Genomic DNA, 19,599 nt, shown 5'->3' with positions numbered 1-19,599 from the left:
TAGTCTTTTATCCCTCACCCTCTTCCCAGCCCTCTTGAACTTTTCATGGTTTCCAATTGGTCACTATTTGACATTCCTCTATGAGCCATGCCATTGACCTTTCTGATATATCTGAAGAAGACACAAGTCAAAAAGTGGCTTCTAGTACGCTTTGTAAACAAAATCAAGCTTGTAAATAGACTGTAAACCTATTGGCAGTTCAGCAATGGCCCTGCCTCATATTTAAAAAAAAAAAAATTGTTAAATCTGCTTTCTGTGTTAAATCTCTGCATGTTAGAATTTATCTATTGTTGCCGGGCGCGGTGGCTCAAGCCTGTAATCCCAGCACTTTGGGAGGACGAGGCGGGTGGATCACGAGGTCAGGAGATCGAGACTATCCTGGCTAACATGGTGAAACCCCGTCTCTACTAAAAATACAAAAAACTAGCCGGGCGTGGTGGCGGGCGCCTGTAGTCTCAGCTACTTGGGAGGCTGAGGCGGGAGAGTGGCGTGAACCCGGGAGGCGGAGCTTGTAGTGAGCCAAGATCACGCCACTGCACTCCAGCCTGGGAGACACAGCGAGACTCCGTCTCAAAAAAAAAAAAAAAAAAAAAAAAAAAAAGAATTTATCTATTGTTTCTATAAGGTCCAAAAGGTACACAGAAAACTTCTGCAAGATTTTCAGTGGGAAATCAGTGGGAAATATCATTCACTTCGTTATTTTGTTTAGGAATAGATTTTGAACCAAACTGATATTCTGAAAATGGAGGAAAAACTTCAAGGTTTGCATGGGAGAATTGAGGAGTCTGGCTACTGGTTAAAAACCAATATGTGATTTTTCAGGCCTGACCATAGGTGATGATAAACACTTTGCCTGGTAGGCCTCACCGGAAAAGCTGCCCTCCACACACCAGACTTGGTGCATAGCCAGTCATATGGCAGTCTCTGTGGGGTGTTGCAGTCAAAGACTCAGACCCCCTGGCCAATCACGCTCTTTCACATATTTACATTCCTAGCCCTGTGCTTTCATTTCTAGGCCCTTTATCTGAGGCCTTGGGTAAGAGGTCTTCAGGTTCCTCTGCTGAGATCTTATGGGGTAAGGAAAAGGGGAAAAATTTGAAGATACTTTCCTTCACTCTGCCTCAGTACCCAGGACTTTTCCACTCCTACCCCACCACATGACTCCAGGGTCCGTAAAACTGCCAGAGCCTTTTGTTTGAGTCTCCCTCAATAGAAAGATGACCCCACATCTGTGCTGCTCCACTTGAATCTTGACCAGTGTGCTGTCCCACAGGGGAAAATGGAACAGTGAAGTTGGTGCTTCCTCTGGTTTTAGACTCTTGCTTGTTCCATCACTGTGACTAAAGGCTTAGCTCTTTCATTTTCAGCTTGTGGCTTTAATTGGCTACTTGAACACCCAAACAGCTCAGCTCTCTCCCAGCTCAGCAGAGCTCCTTAAAAGACTAATTAAATTTTTTCCATTCTTAAAACACCACTAAGGATCACAACCCTGAAACCACTGACCACACTGAACAAGTATGGCTGGTGCTTGATAAACAAAGTGAGTTCTACTAAATTTGCTCCAAAACATTTTATTAATAAAAGTCTTATTTAAAAAACAAAATAGAAAAGAGTTAGGTATCACATTGAATAACATGTTGATAGCCCGTGTATGGTTATGGGTTCTAATTTCTCTACAAAATCAACCAGCCATGATGGAGTAAAGAAAGTTAGAAAGAGTAAATACAGTCATTTAAGTTTTTTGAAACACTTCCAAGTACAAAAAGCAGCATGCTAATTTTTAAGTGCAAAGAAAGCTCATAATAAAATAGACTTTAAAAATTACAAATAAAAATCTGTACATCAAGGATATTTTTAAGGCTTTCCCATGTGCATGTCACTATGTAGACAATGAAGAGGAACAGCCAAGAGAGGAACCGCCAAGAGAGGAACCATCATGTCAGGTGTTACAGGTCTGGCCCATTTCGGCTTGTAGGACCATCTCTTCTTTTCTCAAGGGAAAAGTGTCAATCAGGTTGAACAGAGCCACAGGCATCACCAGGGAGACATAGCGCTCTTTGTCCATGCCATGCTTATCCACTAGCACCATACTGAAGGAGTAGAGTGGGATTCGCAGCAACAGCCTGTGGCAGACAAAGAAAAGAGGAGACTAAGTCAAACCATGACTCCCAAGGGTCCTGGTGGGTCAACCAGAGCCCTCCTGTGACCGTGTGCAGAGAAAGCTTTGATACCATGAAGGACTGAATCATCCTTTAGACCCTGTCTACTCAAACTGTGACCCTTGGACCAGCAGCATCACATGAGAACTTGCTAGAAATGGAGACTCCCATGCCCCACCCCAAACCTACTGAATTAGTATCTGCATTATTATCAAGATCCCCAGATGACTGGTATGGACATGAGAGTTTGAAAAGCACTGCTTTAGTTTTAGATTATAGTCAGGAAGACTTCCAGCCTACAATGATGCCATATACCAACATTTGGTACAAGGTGCATACAAGGCTAACAGATTTTTTTTCATTAAATTGGAATCAACCCAAGTTTGGAATCAACCCCAAACCCACATTTGCTGACTAGTGTTGCATGACCACATACACACTAGGACTAAGTCAGTGATTATGAACAGGGGTGATTTTGCTCCCCGCTCCCAGGGGAAATTTGGCCATGTCTGGAGATATTTTTGGTTGTCACAGTGGAGAGTGAAGATGTGACTGGCATTTAGTGGGTAGTGGCCAGGAATGCTGCTAAACATCCTGCAATGCACAGCCAACTCTCCCCGCCAAACAAAGAATTATCCATCCCCATATAGCAATAGTGCCAAGGCTGAGAAACTCTGGGCTAGGTAAAGCTGATTGACATCATTTCCCAGCATGATAGTTCTGGCCTATTCAGTGGCCAGCTCAGGACTGCAGAGTTATAAGGGATTGAGCTTGGTCTACACCCCATGTATTCTGACTTGGTTAATCATAATTTGTACCCCAAATAATTCCAAAAAAGAATATGAAGTGGTTTCAAGTGTCTGGTGTTCTTTCTGCTCTACCACACTAGAATTTAAACTAAAAAATATGATTTTCATATCAACACAAACATATTTGATGAGAATAGCTAGAGAAAGCAAACAAACAGGTAAGCTGAGCCCAATGAACAAATGAGCCCACTCACTCTCTTCTCCAGATTTTTTTTTTCAGTTTAGATATTTTGAGATTGTGTATGAGGCAGAATATACACTGTCATCTGGATTTAAAGTGAAATATGTTTTCCTCATACAAACAGATCAAGGTTAAAAAATCATTACATAAAACACAAACTACATTTTTCTGCCTTTTAAGAGGGAGTTTCAAGGAAGAAGGGAATAATTAGTATTTTATCCCAGTGGGAAGCTAAATCGCAAATTCACTCCCAGTGACTAGAAATGCAAAAAAAGAGGACATGACAGTGCCTCTGCCAGGTTTCCTGCAGTGCTAAGAGGGGAGCTAAGAAGTAGATGACTGTAAAGTGCATTAATGAGTTCCGAACACGCGAATGTAGGCTGCAAAGTAGGGTGTGAATGAAGAGATAAAATGCTCTGCATCTTTAAGAGGAAGGGTATTGAGTTTACTTTTGGGAGCATGGAGGAGTTCTGGCACAGGGAGCTCTCAGGAAACAGAGGAATAGGGAATATGGTGGCTGAAGCCTGTGGGAAAGGGTGACTGATAAGAAATTGGAGCATTCATTTTTTTTTTTTTTTTTTTTTGAGGCGGAGTCTCGCTGTGTCACCCAGGCTGGAGTGCAGTGGCCGGATCTCAGCTCACTGCAAGCTCCGCCTCCCGGGTTCCCGCCATTCTCCTGCCTCAGCCTCCCGAGTAGCTGGGACTACAGGCGCTGCCACCACGCCCGGCTAATTTTTTTGTATTTTTAGTAGAGACGGGGTTTCACTGTGTTAGCCAGGATGGTCTCGATCTCCTGACCTCGTGATCCGCCCATCTCGGCCTCCCAAAGTGCTGGGATTACAGGCTTGAGCCACCGCGCCCGGCCATTCATTTTTTTTATAGTGCTTGTGAGACTAGGATGGGAAACCCCCACACACACACCACCACCACGGTGCCACCATCTGCTACCACACACATTCCTGTGTAAGTCTTGTGCCTTGATTGACATAGAATGTAAAGGGGGAAAACTGTCATGGGAAGAGCTGAGTGGTTGGATCAGCAGGCTAGCAGCAGCCACAGGAATGCATCCCACTAGGGCCGAAAGACCACAGAAATCTTGGGGATGAATGATCAAACACCACACAAAATCGGGGATGAGGTGTGATGCCGACAGTATGTCTGAATTACATACGTGTCTGTCGTCAGATTGGAAGGAGTTCTTCCTGGAAAATCTTCCAGGGAACACTGTAGACTCAAAGAATAATGTGGGTATAGAAATTATGGCTTTCTTGGTCCCCGTCTTCCTTGAGATTGCTGGAAAATTCCTCTGGAAAGCATGAATCAGATCATACCTCCAGATAAAAAAGAAATGAGGGCAAGAAAGAAGGTAGGTGGTGACCCTGCAACCCCAGGGACCCAGTCTCTTCTTTCTGTTGACTCCCTTCAAGGGTTTTATCATGGCCTCAGTGCTATTTGAAAATAGTCTTATAGCCAGACAAAAGAATTTTTAGATTATGCAGGCATTATGCTTTTCCTTCTCCTCTTTTGCTTCCCATTCTTTGCCTAAATCATCTTTTCTCCTCTGCAGTAGACTCCAAAGTGTCTAAAGAAACCTTTCCAATTCAAAGGGAAAAGTTTCTGCCAAGCTCTTTGTTTCTCACTGATATGTCTGATAACACAGGCATGCCGGCCTGACACAGAATCCATTAGGTAATGCACCTGAGTGATCATTTCTGCATGACTTTTACCTGGACTATCATCCAGCTGCAAAATAGAGATTGGCCCTTTTCTTGAAGGCTGCTGGGCAAAAGTTCTATTTCAAAACTGTAAAGCTTTTGGTAAAAAACTAGGCCAGTGGTCCTCACCATGTGATCTTTTGGGAGCTCATTAGAGATGCATATTATCGGGTATAACCAGAGACCTACTGAATCAGAAACGCAGTTTACAGCCTACAGTGTAGACTCCAGCAATACGTATTGTAACAGGCCCTCCAGGAGATTCTGATGGAGGCTAAAAGTTTGAGAACCACCATATAATGTATTTAAAATCATCTTCTGCCTATAGAAGTCTATGGCAGCCCCAACATATACAATCTGAATGGCAAGTATTTTTTAATCGCATTTTTCTGTTCTTCAAGTAGATTCAACAGTTTAAAAGCACAACAAGATTTTATGAAGATGACACACATACAGACACATTCAATCCAAAACCCATTCAGAAAATTCTGCAACAAGTTTTAAAAAATCATTGACACAGGATATGAGCAAGTAGTACTAAATAAGCAACAGCTTCATAAAACCTACTTTGAAAATATTTACCATAAATATTTAGATATCAACACAACTCTCTGTCTTAAGTTTTGTACAGTTCAACTTGAAGTATTTGTACACTAACTGTAAATATACAATATACTTTTTTTTTTTTTTTTTTTTTTTTTTTTGAGACGGAGTCTCGCTCTGTCACCCAGGCTGGAGTGCAGTGGCCGGATCTCAGCTCACTGCAAGCTCCGCCTCCCGGGTTCACGCCATTCTCCTGCCTCAGCCTCCCGAGTAGCTGGGACTACAGGCGCCTGCCACCTCGCCCGGCTAAGTTTTTGTATTTTTTTTTAGTAGAGACGGGGTTTCACCGTGTCAGCCAGGATGGTCTCGATCTCCTGACCTCGTGATCCGCCCGTCTCGGCCTCCCAAAGTGCTGGGATTACAGGCTTGAGCCACCGCGCCCGGCCTACAATATACTTTTAAAAGCTGTTATCAACTCTGGAAATAGTAAGGCTGTTTCAATGAAATTTTGAGTCGTTTACTCCACTTAGCGCCAACATGGTGCCAGGTACTGTGCTAGGTACCGAGTAGCAAACATGTGAAAGTTCTGCTACTGATGTCAAAAGTCGGTATGGGGAGGTGCTACATGCAAATGCAGTAAAATATAACAAAAAGAAAAGCACATGAGTGTACCCAGCCTTCTCCATTCATCAGTCGACTAAAGAGAACTCATGAATCCTCTTATTTCAAGTTGAACTGTACAAAACTTAAGACAGAGAGTTGTGTTGATATCTAAATATTTATGGTGAATATTCTCAAAGTAGGTTTTTTGAAGCTGTTGCTTATTTAGTACTACTTGCTCATATCCTGTGTCAATGATTTTTTAAAACTTGTTGCAGAATTTTCTGAATGGGTTTTGAAAAGGCTGGGTGAGAAAGGAAGATTTTAAGGAGTTTTGCTTTAGTCTAATTATCCATTTTACAGTGGTCAAGAGATGCAAGTAGAAATTTGGGTTATTCTGAAACTATCTTTTGGTTGTTGAATTCTGCTTCTTTAATACATCATTATTCAGAGACTAAAATCCACGGTTCCAACTTTGTAAGGGTTATGAAAGTAAAATATAATTGTTAAAACAGAGGTATGAACAAGTGTTCTGCAAGAATGGAGAAAAAAGAGACCAAGCCTGGAAAGACTAATTGGATGCGTACTTTTCTAATAAGACCAAGGATTGCTTAAGTCTTTTTTTCAGGTCCTCCTCTCCTAGCCATCCTTCCTCCACCAACCACACACACACACACACACACACACACACACACTCTCACACACACACACACACACTCACACACACATACACACACATGTGCGCGAAGCAAAAACGGTTGGTTGGAGGGGGTAAGAAAGAAAACACTGGTAATTACCCATTGCACAATGTATTTGAACAAACAGCAACATACTGATTAGCATGGTTGTAACACTCCCAGAATAAAAGCAATTAAACATTGAAGGTTGCCTGAACTCCATCCTGAATAGAAAGAAACCAGGGAACCTAATCAGTTAAAAGTGCATTAATAGGGGATAAGATTTAAGAACAGAAATTTCCCCTACCTGAGCTGCAGCGCTAGGGCTGGAGGCATAATCTTTGCGCCTATCCTGCCAATGAGAGTCGGGAACACACCCACCAGCTCCACCACGGTGATGTGTCGAAGATCAAGGCCACACTGTGCTTGCTGGGAAAAAGAAAACCCAACAGGGGAAGTATGAGCATGGTGAAAAAAGACATCCTCATCAAACTAGAAACCAACAGAAGTAGCACTGGCCTGTCTCTGGAACTTTATTTGCTCACTCTGAACTGTACTGAAAACAGATGAGAAAATGGGGTTAAGCTCGTGGCTATAAAACCTAAATACCTTTCCTAGAGGAATCATTCCGATATGGCTTGACAGTGGGATTTTGAAAACCTAAGCAAAAGGGCAGTCTATGTATTTCCAGACAGGGTGAGACCTTGAGTGAGTCAAATTTCCTAAAAAGTGTCCAAGACCACCCCAGAGGATTCTAACTTTTTCTTTGCAAGGACAGAAGACTACTCTATTTCCAGAGTCCACTTCTCTGCTCTGTTTCCACTCTCCACACTCCCCTGCCCTATGCCCTCCACACCCAATCCCAGGGGAAAAGAGGATAAAAGGTTCCAAGCCTCTAAGCTGGCTCTTGCCAAGAACCTTGGGAATGTGGCCCAGTCAACCACGTGTCAGCAGGGCTCATCAGGAATGGCAATGGCAATAAAAATAAAAAATTAAGAAAAAGTAATGTAAGACAAATATGATGAATTTGGCTACATGGGAAAAGAAATTTTGAAGTCTTGAAAGATGAAAACATCAAATATGTTTTACCAAAATTCCACTGAAACGTCCCTACATGAAGTTACAGAACTGGTTGAGAAGTTCAAAAAGTTACAAATAGGCTTTTGTATTACTCTCACTGAAATGCCTATGTCAACCAAACCTTTCTTTGAAGGCTCTGGTTAAAATGCAAACGTAAGTATATTTGGAAGAGGAGGTCACACCAAAACATCTTGATATTAAATATCTTATCCAACCAGTTGTTAAGTTAGCAAGTGTCTGAAGGGATGGGACAGACTAGAGCAAGGACGGCAATCTTTCTCTGTAAAGGGCCAGAGAGTATTTCAGGCTTGGCAAGGTTGGATGGCCTCTGTCCTAATCACTTCACTCCATCATTGTAGTGCAAAAGCAGTTGTAGATCATGCACAAATGAATTAGTGTGACTGTGTCCAATAAAAGTTAATTTACCGAAACTAGCCATGGGTCACCATAGTTTGCTGACACAGAGGAAAAGCAAGTTGTTTGGCTTAATTCATTTTCCTATGGAATAAGAACAGATGAGGAAATGCATGATGGTGGAATATAGCCTGCAATGCCAATTTCCCACAAAAGAGAGAAGTATAAGCTTGTCTTTTCTGAAGAGCAGGCCCCTGGCTTGGACAAGGAGATACAAGGGGAGGTAAGCTAGTGGGGACCGGGGGTAAAGATGCAGTGAATTTGGTTACTATTAAGGGAGCTCACAAAAATTTTATATGGCTCTTCAGAGTTCATAGGCAATTCTTCAAGTACGTGGGAAGAGTGAAAAGAGACTTATTATTATACATTTTATTAATGCTGACATGAGAAGTAAATTGTAGCCCTTGATTAAATCAAGACTGTTTTAAGCACTTAGTTCTATCCACTGTAACAAATGAATAAAATATTCTCAAAAAAAAATGTGCAGCACTGTATCCATGGTACAGCATACATCCTGCCTCTTTAGTATTCAGTGAAGTTGGCCACTCTTTTGCAAACCAGCTTCAGGACAAAAGCAAGCAACTTCTAGTTTGATCCTTATAGTTTCTAGTCATCCTTCCCCACACACCCAAGATGCTGGTTGCTCATTTAGTAGCTACAAAATTTACATAGTTGAGAAGGACATATTTCCCAGAAAAGTGCCCGTCAAACTTGAGAGTGCTTAGGAATCACCTGGAGATTTTGTTAAAAGTGTAGATTCTGACACAGTAGGTCTGGGAGGGGCCCTGAGAATTGGCATGTCTATCAAGCTCCCAGGTGATGCTGATGCTGCTGGTCCAGTCCATGGATCACACGTTGAGAACCACTGTGCTAAAAAAAATGGCTGTCACCCTCTGAGAGTCAAAGAAATTCCCTGGGAAAAATGTGGGGACCGAGGGCTCCTGGATTCCTTTCATCTCTTGGGCCAGCCTTTTGGGCAGGCAGCTCATTGATTGCTTTCAGCCAGGCATATCCTGGACAGGTTCAGCAAAGACAATTGTTCTGTGGCTAGGCCTGGACAGTATGTCAATTAGACTTATTGGTGAAGACAGGCAACCTCATTAGTTGGAAAATGATTGGGTTAACTCTAAGGAGTCAATGCTAATCAGGTTATGGCCCAGAACCAGGAATGAATGGTGGTAGCTCTAAAGTGCCAGTTCCTGAAACTCACTGTAAGTGGATTAGGCACTGAATTTGGCCTTTGCTTTTAGTGAAATGGCTGGGCCCTTCCTGTTAAAGGTCTCCCTGCCACCTCGGCCCTGCCTGGAGGACTCACCTGCAGCATTCCTAGCTGGAGCCGGTAAAGGAGGTTTCGGGCTGTGGGTGTGGACACAATGAGGAGTCTCCTTTTCTCATAAAACTGATCCAGAAGTGCAGCTGCCGTTCTGATGCCCACATTGACGTTCATGGCTGTAATCAGAAATGGCCACATGGGTCAGAAACCTTCTGCTTGTTCTGGCTCAACAGAGCCTGTGATGACACACAGGACCATTTGTGTAAGAATTAAACCCTGAGATAAGGATTCAAGTGTAAGTAGTTTATTTGGGAGGCGGTCCCAAGAAGCACTTGTGGAGGAGTGAGGAAGTATATTCATTTCCTCTTGCTGCTGTAACAAATCACCATAAACCTAGTGACTTAACATAATACAAACTTATTATTTTAGATACTGCAGGTCAGGATCGAAAAGATCCTGGCCTCATGGAGCTAAAATCAAGGTGTTGGCAGGGCTATGTTCCCGTGGAGGTTCTAGGGGAGAATCTGATTTCTTGTCTTTTTCAGCATCGAGAGGCCACCTTCATTCCTTGGCTAGTAGTCCCTTCCTCCATCTTCAAAGATAGCAGTGTAGTATCTTCAAATCTCTCTTCTCTCTGATCTCTCCTTCCATCATCTCTTTCTATGACTCTGACACAGTTCTGCCTCCTTTATATAAGAAGGCTTGTGATTATATTGGGCCCACTGGGTATTCCAAGATACTCTTCCCATCTCAAAATCCTTAACTTAATTACATCTGTAAAGTCCCTTTTTTCATGTAAGGTAACATATTCTCAGGTTCTGGGGATTAGGATGTGGACATCTTTGGTGGACCATTATTCTGCCTATGTCAGGAAGTGAGACAGTGAGGGAAAGAAAACAATACCAGTTGGTTATCAAGCAAGTTGTTCCTGTGGGCATTTGGAACTCACTCCCACTGGGGAACTCTAGGAGATGATATACAACATACCTCCAGAATTAACCCACTGGAAGGAACTGGAGTATTTCTACAATTGCTCCATCATTGTTGAGGGCTGCTTCTGGGGCACTAGCTCTCCATCACTTCAGGCTGGCTCTGTGCATGGGCTGACAGTGCTTTCATAGCCAGGGAAAAAACGCTCTCAGACAGAGAGACCCAGTTAATTGCAGTAAGTAGCCTTTTGAACATAGATGCGAATGTGAAAGACATATGGGCCAAGCACCATAGTATCTGCTAGGGAAAGGGGTGCAGAGAGGCAGAAGGGTAAGAGAATGGGCAATGGCCAGGCTGGCTTTGGAATGGCTCAGAATCTCTGAAGTCTGCCTCCTTGGTGCAGAAGGGACAAAGCAATGTGGGACACAAAGGCCACAGAGCAAGCAACACAGGCATAGAGGACATGGGACAAGGCAGTTTTATAATAGGTCTTCCCTTTAAGCAAATACATGACAACTAATTCCAGCTGTTCAAGGTCAATGAAGGATGTTATATAGATAGGCAAACAAAAGGCTTAGCTCCAAAGAAGAAATAATATGAGAAAAACCAGTAGATGCCATGTATGATTTATAATCTTGGTTTTCATAATTCACATTTTAGGTTTGTATTGAAGTATCTGTTCATTCACACATTAATTCATTCAGCCATTATATACTGAGTGCCTGCCATGTGCCACACTCTACGCTAGGTACTAGGATGTCACACTGAGTGATACCCAGTTCCTGCCCTCTTTCTTGCCCTCTTCCCTGCCCCAGGGGCTCAGAGTCTAGGATAGCTCTGGTCAAGAAAAATACAATGTAAGCCACTATGTTTAATCTTAAATTTTCTAGTTGCCTCATTAAAAAAGTGTAAAGAGACTGGGCGTAGTGGCTCACACCCGTAATCTCAGCACTTTGGGAGGCCGAGGCGGGCAGATCATGAGGTCAGGAAATCGAGAACATCCTGGCTAACACGGTGAAACCCCACCTTTACTAAAAATACAAAAAATTAGCCAGACGTGGTGGCACGCACCTGTAGTCCCAGCTACTCAGGAGGCTGGGGCAGGAGAATCACTTGAACCCAGGAGGCGGAGGTTGCAGTGAGCCAAGATCACGCCACTGCACTCTAGCCTGGGCGACAGAGTGAGACTCCAGCTCAAACAAACAAACAAAAAGAAAAAGTATAAAGAGATAGGTAGAAATGATTTTATGTTTTATTTAACCCAATATATCCAAAATATTTCATTTCAACATGTAATCAATATAAAAAAGTAAGATACTTTATATTCTTTTTCACCCTAAGATTTTGAAATTGGTATATGTTTTACACTTATAGCATATCTCAATTCAGAATAGCCTCATTTCAAGTGCTTAGTAGCCACATATAGCTAGTGGCTACCATGTTGGACCACATAGGTCTAGCAGCCTGTTAGACACCACACCCCAGGCCTTAATGCCAACATGGTGGGCGTGAAGTCCTTAGGTAGGGAGTCTATAATAGGTGTGTTCTTTCTACTTTAACACATGAAATTGAAGAATCTCAGGCATTTAGCTGATGGTATATATGTCTCTCTGTCACTTAACTCTAAATGGGGGCTTCAATTAAAAGAAAGGGATAAAGATGAAAGGGTACCAGGAAATGAGAAAAAGAGAAGTCTATAAACAAGAGATACGTCCATAATTTTCTGGCTAGCCTGAGTTTCAGACTCGTTACCCAGCCCAATTTTTGTTCATCAGGAATAAGAGCTGGCATAAGGCTTTACGTGTACCAGGCACTGCTCTATTCCACTGTTCCACAGATGACCTAATTTAATCCTTACAACAACTCAAGAGGTAGATGAGGTATTATTTTCTTCATTTTACATAGGAGGAAAGATTCCAAATGCCCAAAGTGTATGTGACTTTCATGCCAGTGATGCAAAGCAGTTATGATATTGTCTCTATATGACAGTGTACTGGCTTTATAAACAAGATCCTTACATTTCTAGAACAAAGAAAACTACAGCAAATTTTGCTGATTCATAATGTCACCAAAGGCTGGCCCTAGGTTCCTACCTTGAGCTTCTTCCTTAGAGGACATGAAAGGGAAATTAGAGGATAGGCAGAAGCAAGACGGATAACAGATGAGATGAGCTGCGGCAGGGATCTAGGGACTATGTTCATCCACTCAGATAAAGAGGGATGGCCAGGAACTTCTCAGAGTCTATGAAGGGAAACCTCTCTTGCACTGGAATCAAGAACCAAGGGGTTTACAGGTTCTGCTGCAGGCTGGAGGGGCTGCGTACATACCTGCACAGGTGGGCTCCGTGCCAGACCAAGCCAGGTTGGATTGACATACTCGGGCAGGGCTACCCTGGAGCTCATAGCCGCCGATGCAGGAGAACTCACAGGTGGCTCCATAATTATCCCCATCGCTGGAGCACTTCATGTAACCATTCTCTGGGGCATTGAGTTTGCCACAGCGTTTGACTGTAGGGACACAAGTCCAGAGGGGTCTCAGTGCTGAGCTCCCATCCACAGAGTAAGCAGAAAAGGTGAGGATGCAGGGGCATCAGCTTTGCAATCAGGCTTCTACATCAGCCTGTGAAATGAGTGAGGGAGGAGGGATGACTATTTGGTCAGTGGGTGAGCCTTGCAATGGTCACCCATCCATACCAATGAGACCACTGATATCAACTGGTTTAGTTCCTAGTGTTGTAGATGAGGAAGTGAAGTCCAGAAGAGTAAGGAGTAAAGATGGTTAGCAATTAGTTGCCCAAACCATCAGGCATAAAATAATCGTTAAAAACATTTTCTTTCATACCAATGGTTCCAGAACACTAAGAACATGTTCTCCTGGTGGCCCAAATTAGGGGGATCCTATTCACCCTAGTTGTAGATGGACTCACAGGCTTCAGCTGGTCACCTAAGCTCAGGGATGGAAAAATTATTGAATAACATTCTTCCGGGACAGTCAGCTATGGGCTCCTATAAGACTAGTCCTTGTTAAATAATCTGGCAACACTGACGCCCATCCATATATATATCATGTATATCATGAAATTCAGGCATTAAGATAGGGCACTTCCCCAAGCCTCATTAGAGGCTAATCTAAAGCTGGCAAGTCACCCACCACAGTAGGCACTTGAGAGAGTTCTGGCTTGAGGACCTGCTTCCCTTTGCTCTTCTAAAGGGAGGGTGGGGGGGACAAAAAGCAGTATTCTTACCTCTTACTTTAACTCGAAATTTGCAAGTGCCCTTATTCTCAGCTCTGTCATAGACTGTGTACTGGATCTTGTGGTCTCCTTCTGGAAAGTTGGAGCCTGGGGGGAGGCCTTTCAGAATGACACTTAGAGAGAGAAAAAAAAATCAGAAACAGGAAAGATGACATTATGGATCTGACAAGCAAGTGACGACCCCCCACTCTTTACAGGACATGGAGAGACTGAGGGGCAACAATTAGACTAGTTTAAGTAGAACAAAAATTTCTCAAAGAATAGAATCTCCTAAGCTTTAGTCTGTTTTAGAAGAGCAGTTTGTGACCAGAAAATGGAAGACCCAAACTACTGGGAAGCTTAGACTTTTTTCCGGCTGTAGGTAGAATGGTGGGGAAGTGGGTAGAGAGGGGAGGGAGGATGAAAAATATAGGGCCCAAATCTCTTCCTTCAATCTCACTCTTGTTCCAGGTGGGACCTGAATTGCCTCACTGTTGGGAAGACAAGGGAATTTTCTGTGAGGAAAATCATTAGAGAATATAGTCCAAGCAGTCACTGGCAATTTGGGCCTGCAGGGTGTACTAGAACTTTCTCTGTTCTTTCTATCTGGGACTGTGGAGACCTAAAGGCAAGTTCTCTGTGATTCCTTGGTTATCCTGATAACAATAATAATGACTAAAAGTGTTCTTTGCACTTACATAAATCTTACATGTTAGGCATGGTTCTAGGCATTTTGCATATATTTATGTAATCCTCCTCATTTAATCCAACAACCCTATTAGGTAGGTAGTATTATCTCTATTTCACAGATGAGGAAACTGAGGCATAAAAAGGCTAAATAACTTGCCCGAGGTCACACAGCTAGGGTGACTTCATCTTTTTTCTTGGCTGCCTAATGAGAACACCAATCAGTATAGCATGATCAAAATCCATGTTCTGTTTTTCAATATACATATAAATTCCCCATCTCCCTACAGTTCAGGGAATGATGAGAATATGTGCTAATAATGAACATGTGGTATTATCATTGTCACCATTGAGGAAAGCCTTACATGTAGGTGGGTGAGGTGGCTGTTTACCAGGTATGAGAGAGGGGTCGTGGGAAAATGTCAGAAATCCCACTATTTTGAGACATGCTGCTGTTGGCTTTAGATGCTTTAAGGTCTTTAGAAAGCACAACTTAAGGCTGGGCGCGGTGGCTCAAGCCTGTAATCCCAGCACTTTGGGAGGCCGAGACGGGCGGATCACAAGGTCAGGAGATCGAGACCATCCTGGCTAACACGGCGAAACCCCGTCTCTACTAAAAACACAAAAAATTAGCCGGGCGAGGTGGCGGCGCCTGTGGTCCCAGCTACTCGGGAGGCTGAGGCAGGAGAATGGCGGGAACCCGGGAGGCGGAGCTTGCAGTGAGCTGAGATCTGGCCACTGCACTCCAGCCTGGGCGACAGAGCGAGACTCCGTCTCAAAAAAAAAAAAAAAAAAAGAAAGCACAACTTAAATTCAGATAAACCTGAGAGGAGTGATACTTCAAATATAAGTAGATGTAGCCTCTCTGAGACTTTGTTTCGCCTGTGGCATGCAAATAACAGAAGGAGTAAATAAGGGGACTCACAAGAAGCACTTATCTCAGAGCTTGACACTAGAACCTTCTCCCTCACAAGGGAGCTATAGAGCAGTAGCTTGGATAGGAAATGGCGGAAGGGGTCATAGGAGAAATGCCAGGGCAGCAAGGAGCCCAAGTGAGAGCTGTAAAGGGAACAAGACAGCCTTCTCTGAACTCCTCATCCTGTTGGAGTGCATTCCCATCACATCCTGCTCTAAACCTTTCTGGCCTCTGGGCTGTAGAACCCTGGAAGCAGACAGCTGCTTTGAACAAAGGGACAGGAGAGTACTGAGATGCTGTTTTAAAATGTAACAATCGTGCCAGGTGCGGTGGCTCATAAATGTAATCCCAGCACTTTGGGAGGCCGAGGCGCGCAGATCACCTGAGGTCAGGTGTGCAAGACCAGCCTGGCCAACATGGCAAAAACCCGTCTCTACTAAAAATACAAAAATTAGCAGGGTGTGGTGGTACACACCTGTAATCCCAGCTACTCAGGAGGCTGAGGCAGGAGAATCGCTTGAACCTGGGGGGTGGAGGTTGCTGTCAGCCAAGATCTTGCCACTGCACTCCAGCCTGGGCGACAGAGTGAGTGAGACTCTGTCTCAAAAAATTTAAAAAATCAAATAAAATGTAACACTCCTAACCATATTACACAAGTTACCCACAAAAACAACAAGGTGAATATTCTCACAAAGCTTGTAGACAAACAGAGTCATCTGATGGCTTGATGTTTTGTGTTTATTACACAGGATTTCAACAGCAGTCAGAGTTGCAAAAATCTAAAAACCTACTATGTGGTAGGGGCTGGGCCAGGCATTGTGCTAGACCCTGAAGAGTCAAAGGTAAATAAAACCCAATCCCTGATTATGTCAACTTACTTTTCAATTCTGATTGCCTACATTTTCTCCAAAGGGATTCATGGGATGTGTATGTGATAGCAAATACTTTTTTAATGGTCAAACTTTATCTTTGAGAAGTTACAATGGGAGAGCATAACTAGTAGTATTACTTAAGCTAGATGAGGCACTGGGGGAAGATTATTGGAATGTAGGAACAAAATGTCCTGCCTCCTCTCACTAGAAAATGTACTGTTATTGCCTAATCATCGTGTAAAAATGTTTTGTCATGCACAGCCTGGGTTGATAGGATTCTAGAAAGTCTTTTCTTGCTTTATGGATCACCAGGAGATAAATTAGAGGTATCCTTTTATCGACAGATGAAAACTCAGTGGGAAGCTCTAATATGCCCGTAAACTTTAAGGCACAGATATGAACATGCTAACGTGAAGTAGTGGTCTCCAGGGAATATGAAGGCCAACCAAACAGTTGCAGGGATACAGGCCCAAATGCTAGATTAGAACAACACATAGCTAACCCTCACAAAGGGATCCACCCATTTTTAAAAGCTTCTTAACAGTGCTTCTCATTGTGGTTGGTAAAACAAACATACCAACAAAAAGCAACTCAGATATATGTCAAACTATGAATGAAATTGGTCCAGGAGAATGGGGTAGAGGTGGGGAAGAAAGCAGAAGATACCATCCCTTTTTTTTTTTTTTTTTTTTTTTGAGACGGAGTCTCACTCTGTCGCCCAGGCTGGAGTGCAGTGCAGTGGCACGATCTCGGCTCACTGCAACCTCTGCCTCCCGGGTTCATGCCATTCTCCTGCCTCAGCCTCCCGAGTAGCTGGGACTACAGGCACCCGCCACCACGCCCGGCTAATTTTTTTGTATTTTTAGTAGAGACGGGGTTTCACCGTGTTAGCCATGACGGTCTCGATCTCCTGACCTCGTGATTCGCCTGCCTTGGCCTCCCAAAGTGTTGGGATTACAGGCGTGAGCCACTGCGCTCGGCCGATACCTTCCCTTTTTTTAAATAAGCATCTGTAAGTGTCTGATATGGTCAGGAGTTTTAAAAATAAATTAAAAAGCTTTAAAAGAGATAAATACAGCCAAAAAACAAGGGGTGAAAAAGTTCTGCACTAAACTGTACTCACAGAGCACAAGAGCGACAGCCTCTGGCACCACCTGGGAGACACAGACGGCTTCCCAGTGCAGGTAATGGCCTGGGGGCATGAGTAGGGTCTGGCTGGGCAGGCAATGCGGGTTACTCTATCCCTAAATTAACCAACTGGCTTCCTCTTTCCCCTTCTGCTCCTCCTTCCCTTCTCACCACCCCTTCTTTTAAATTTATTTTATTTTTAATTTTTGTGAGTATGTAGTAGGTATATATTTATGGGGTACATGAGATTTTTTTAAATTTTTTTGAGATGGCATCTCACTCTGTCACCCAGGCTGGAGCACGGTGGCACAATCTTGACTCACTGTAACCTCAGCTTCACGGGTTCAAGCGATTCTCCTGCCTCAGCCTCCCGAGTAGCTGGGATTACAGGTGTGTGCCACCACACCTGCCTAATTTTTGTATTTTTAGTAGAGACAGGGTTTTACCATGTTGGCCAGGCTGGTCTCAAACTCCTGACCTCAGGTGATCCACCTGCCTCGTCCTCACAAAGTGCTGGGATTACAGGCGTGAGCCACCACACCCAGCCAAGATGTTCTGATACAGGCATGCAATGCATAATAATCACATCATCTTCAAGGAGAACTACAAACCACTGCTCAGTGAAATAAAAGAGGACACAAATAAATGGAAAAACATACCATGCTTATGGATAGGAAGAATCAATATCGTGAAAATGGCCATACTGCCCAAGGTAATTTATAGATTCAATGCCATCCCCATCAAGCTACCAATGAGTTTCTTCACAGAATTGGAAAAAACTGCTTTAAAGTTCATATGGAACCAAAAAAGAGCCCGCATCTCCAAGACAATCCTAAGTCAAAAGAACGAAGCTGGAGGCATCACGCTACCTGACTTCAAACTATACTACAAGGCTACAGTAACCAAAACAGCATGGTACTGGTACCAAAACAGAGATATAGACCAATGGAACAGAACAGAGTCCTCAGAAATAATACCACACATCTACAGCCATCGGATCTTTGACAAACCTGAGAGAAACAAGAAATGGGGAAAGGATTCCTTATTTAATAAATGGTGCTGGGGAAATTGGCTAGCCATAAGTAGAAAGCTGAAACTGGATCCTTTCCTTACTCCTTATACGAAAATTAATTCAAGATGGATTAGAGACTTAAATGTTAGACCTAATACCATACAAATCCTAGAGGAAAACCTAGGTAGTACCATTCAGGACATAGGCATGGGCAAAGACTTCATGTCTAAAACACCAAAAGCAACGGCAGCAAAAGCCAAAATTGACAAATGGGATCTAATTAAACTAAAGAGCTTCTGCACAGCAAAAGAAACTACCATCAGAGCGAACAGGCAACCTACAGAATGGGAGAAAATTTTTGCAATCTACTCATCTAACAAAGGGCTAATATCCAGAACCTACAAAGAACTCAAACAAATTTACAAGAAAAAAACAAACAACCCCATCAAAAAGTGGGCAAAGGATATGAACAGACATTTCTCAAAAGAAGACATTCATACAGCCAACAGACACATGAAAAAATGCTCATCATCACTGGCCATCAGAGAAATGCAAATCAAAACCACAATGAGATACCATCTCACACCAGTTAGAATGGCGATCATTAAAAAGTCAGGAAACAACAGGTGCTGGAGAGGATGTGGAGAAATAGGAACACTTTTACACTGTTGGTGGGATTGTAAACTAGTTCAACCATTGTGGAAAACAGTATGGCGATTCCTCAAGGATCTAGAACTAGATGTACCACATGACCCAGCCATCCCATTACTGGGTATATACCCAAAGGATTATAAATTATGCTGCTATAAAGACACATGCACACGTATGTTTATTGCGGCACTATTCACAATAGCAAAGACTTGGAATCAACCCAAATGTTCATCAGTGAGAGATTGGATTAAGAAAATGTGGCACATATACACCATGGAATACTATGCAGCCATAAAAAAGGATGAGTTTGTGTCCTTTATAGGGACATGGATGCAGCTGGAAACCATCATTCTTAGCAAACTATCACAAGAACAGAAAACCAAACACCGCATGTTCTCACTCATAGGTGGGAACTGAACAATGAGATCACTTGGACTCGGGAAGGGGAACGTCACACACCGGGGCCTATCATGGGGAGGGGGGAGGGGGGAGGGATTGCATTGGGAGTTATACCTGATGTAAATGACGAGTTGATGGGTGCTGACGAGTTGATGGGTGCAGCACACCAACATGGCACAAGTATACATATGTAACAAACCTGCACGTTATGCACATGTACCCTAGAACTTAAAGTATAATAATAATAAATAAATAAATAAATAAAATAATCACATTATTCACCACCCCTTATTTCTCTTTTTTCCTTCAGTAAGGATTTAC

At 43.1% G+C, this 19,599-nt stretch overlaps 1 protein-coding gene across 2 annotated transcripts in view; it reads right to left on the bottom strand.

Moving 5' to 3' along the window:
* Positions 1-1,555: 1,555 nt before the first annotated feature.
* Positions 1,556-19,599, bottom strand: part of LOC105463242 (sushi repeat containing protein X-linked) — a 74,977-nt gene continuing 56,933 nt past the window's right edge. For both annotated transcript variants that reach the window (XM_011710247.2, XM_011710248.2), the window contains 5 exons: positions 13,626-13,747; positions 12,709-12,888; positions 9,494-9,627; positions 6,992-7,113; positions 1,556-2,123 (listed from right to left, as the gene is read on the bottom strand). In XM_011710247.2, the coding sequence (XP_011708549.2) occupies positions 1,940-2,123; positions 6,992-7,113; positions 9,494-9,627; positions 12,709-12,888; positions 13,626-13,747 (742 nt within the window). In that variant the 3' untranslated portion in view covers positions 1,556-1,939. The remainder of the gene's footprint in view (positions 2,124-6,991; positions 7,114-9,493; positions 9,628-12,708; positions 12,889-13,625; positions 13,748-19,599) is intronic.

This window comes from Macaca nemestrina, chromosome X (assembly GCF_043159975.1).
Source record: "Macaca nemestrina isolate mMacNem1 chromosome X, mMacNem.hap1, whole genome shotgun sequence".
Lineage (NCBI taxonomy): Eukaryota > Metazoa > Chordata > Mammalia > Primates > Cercopithecidae > Macaca > Macaca nemestrina.
Note: the sequence above shows the minus strand (reverse complement) of the source record. Positions and strands in the feature narration are given on the sequence as shown.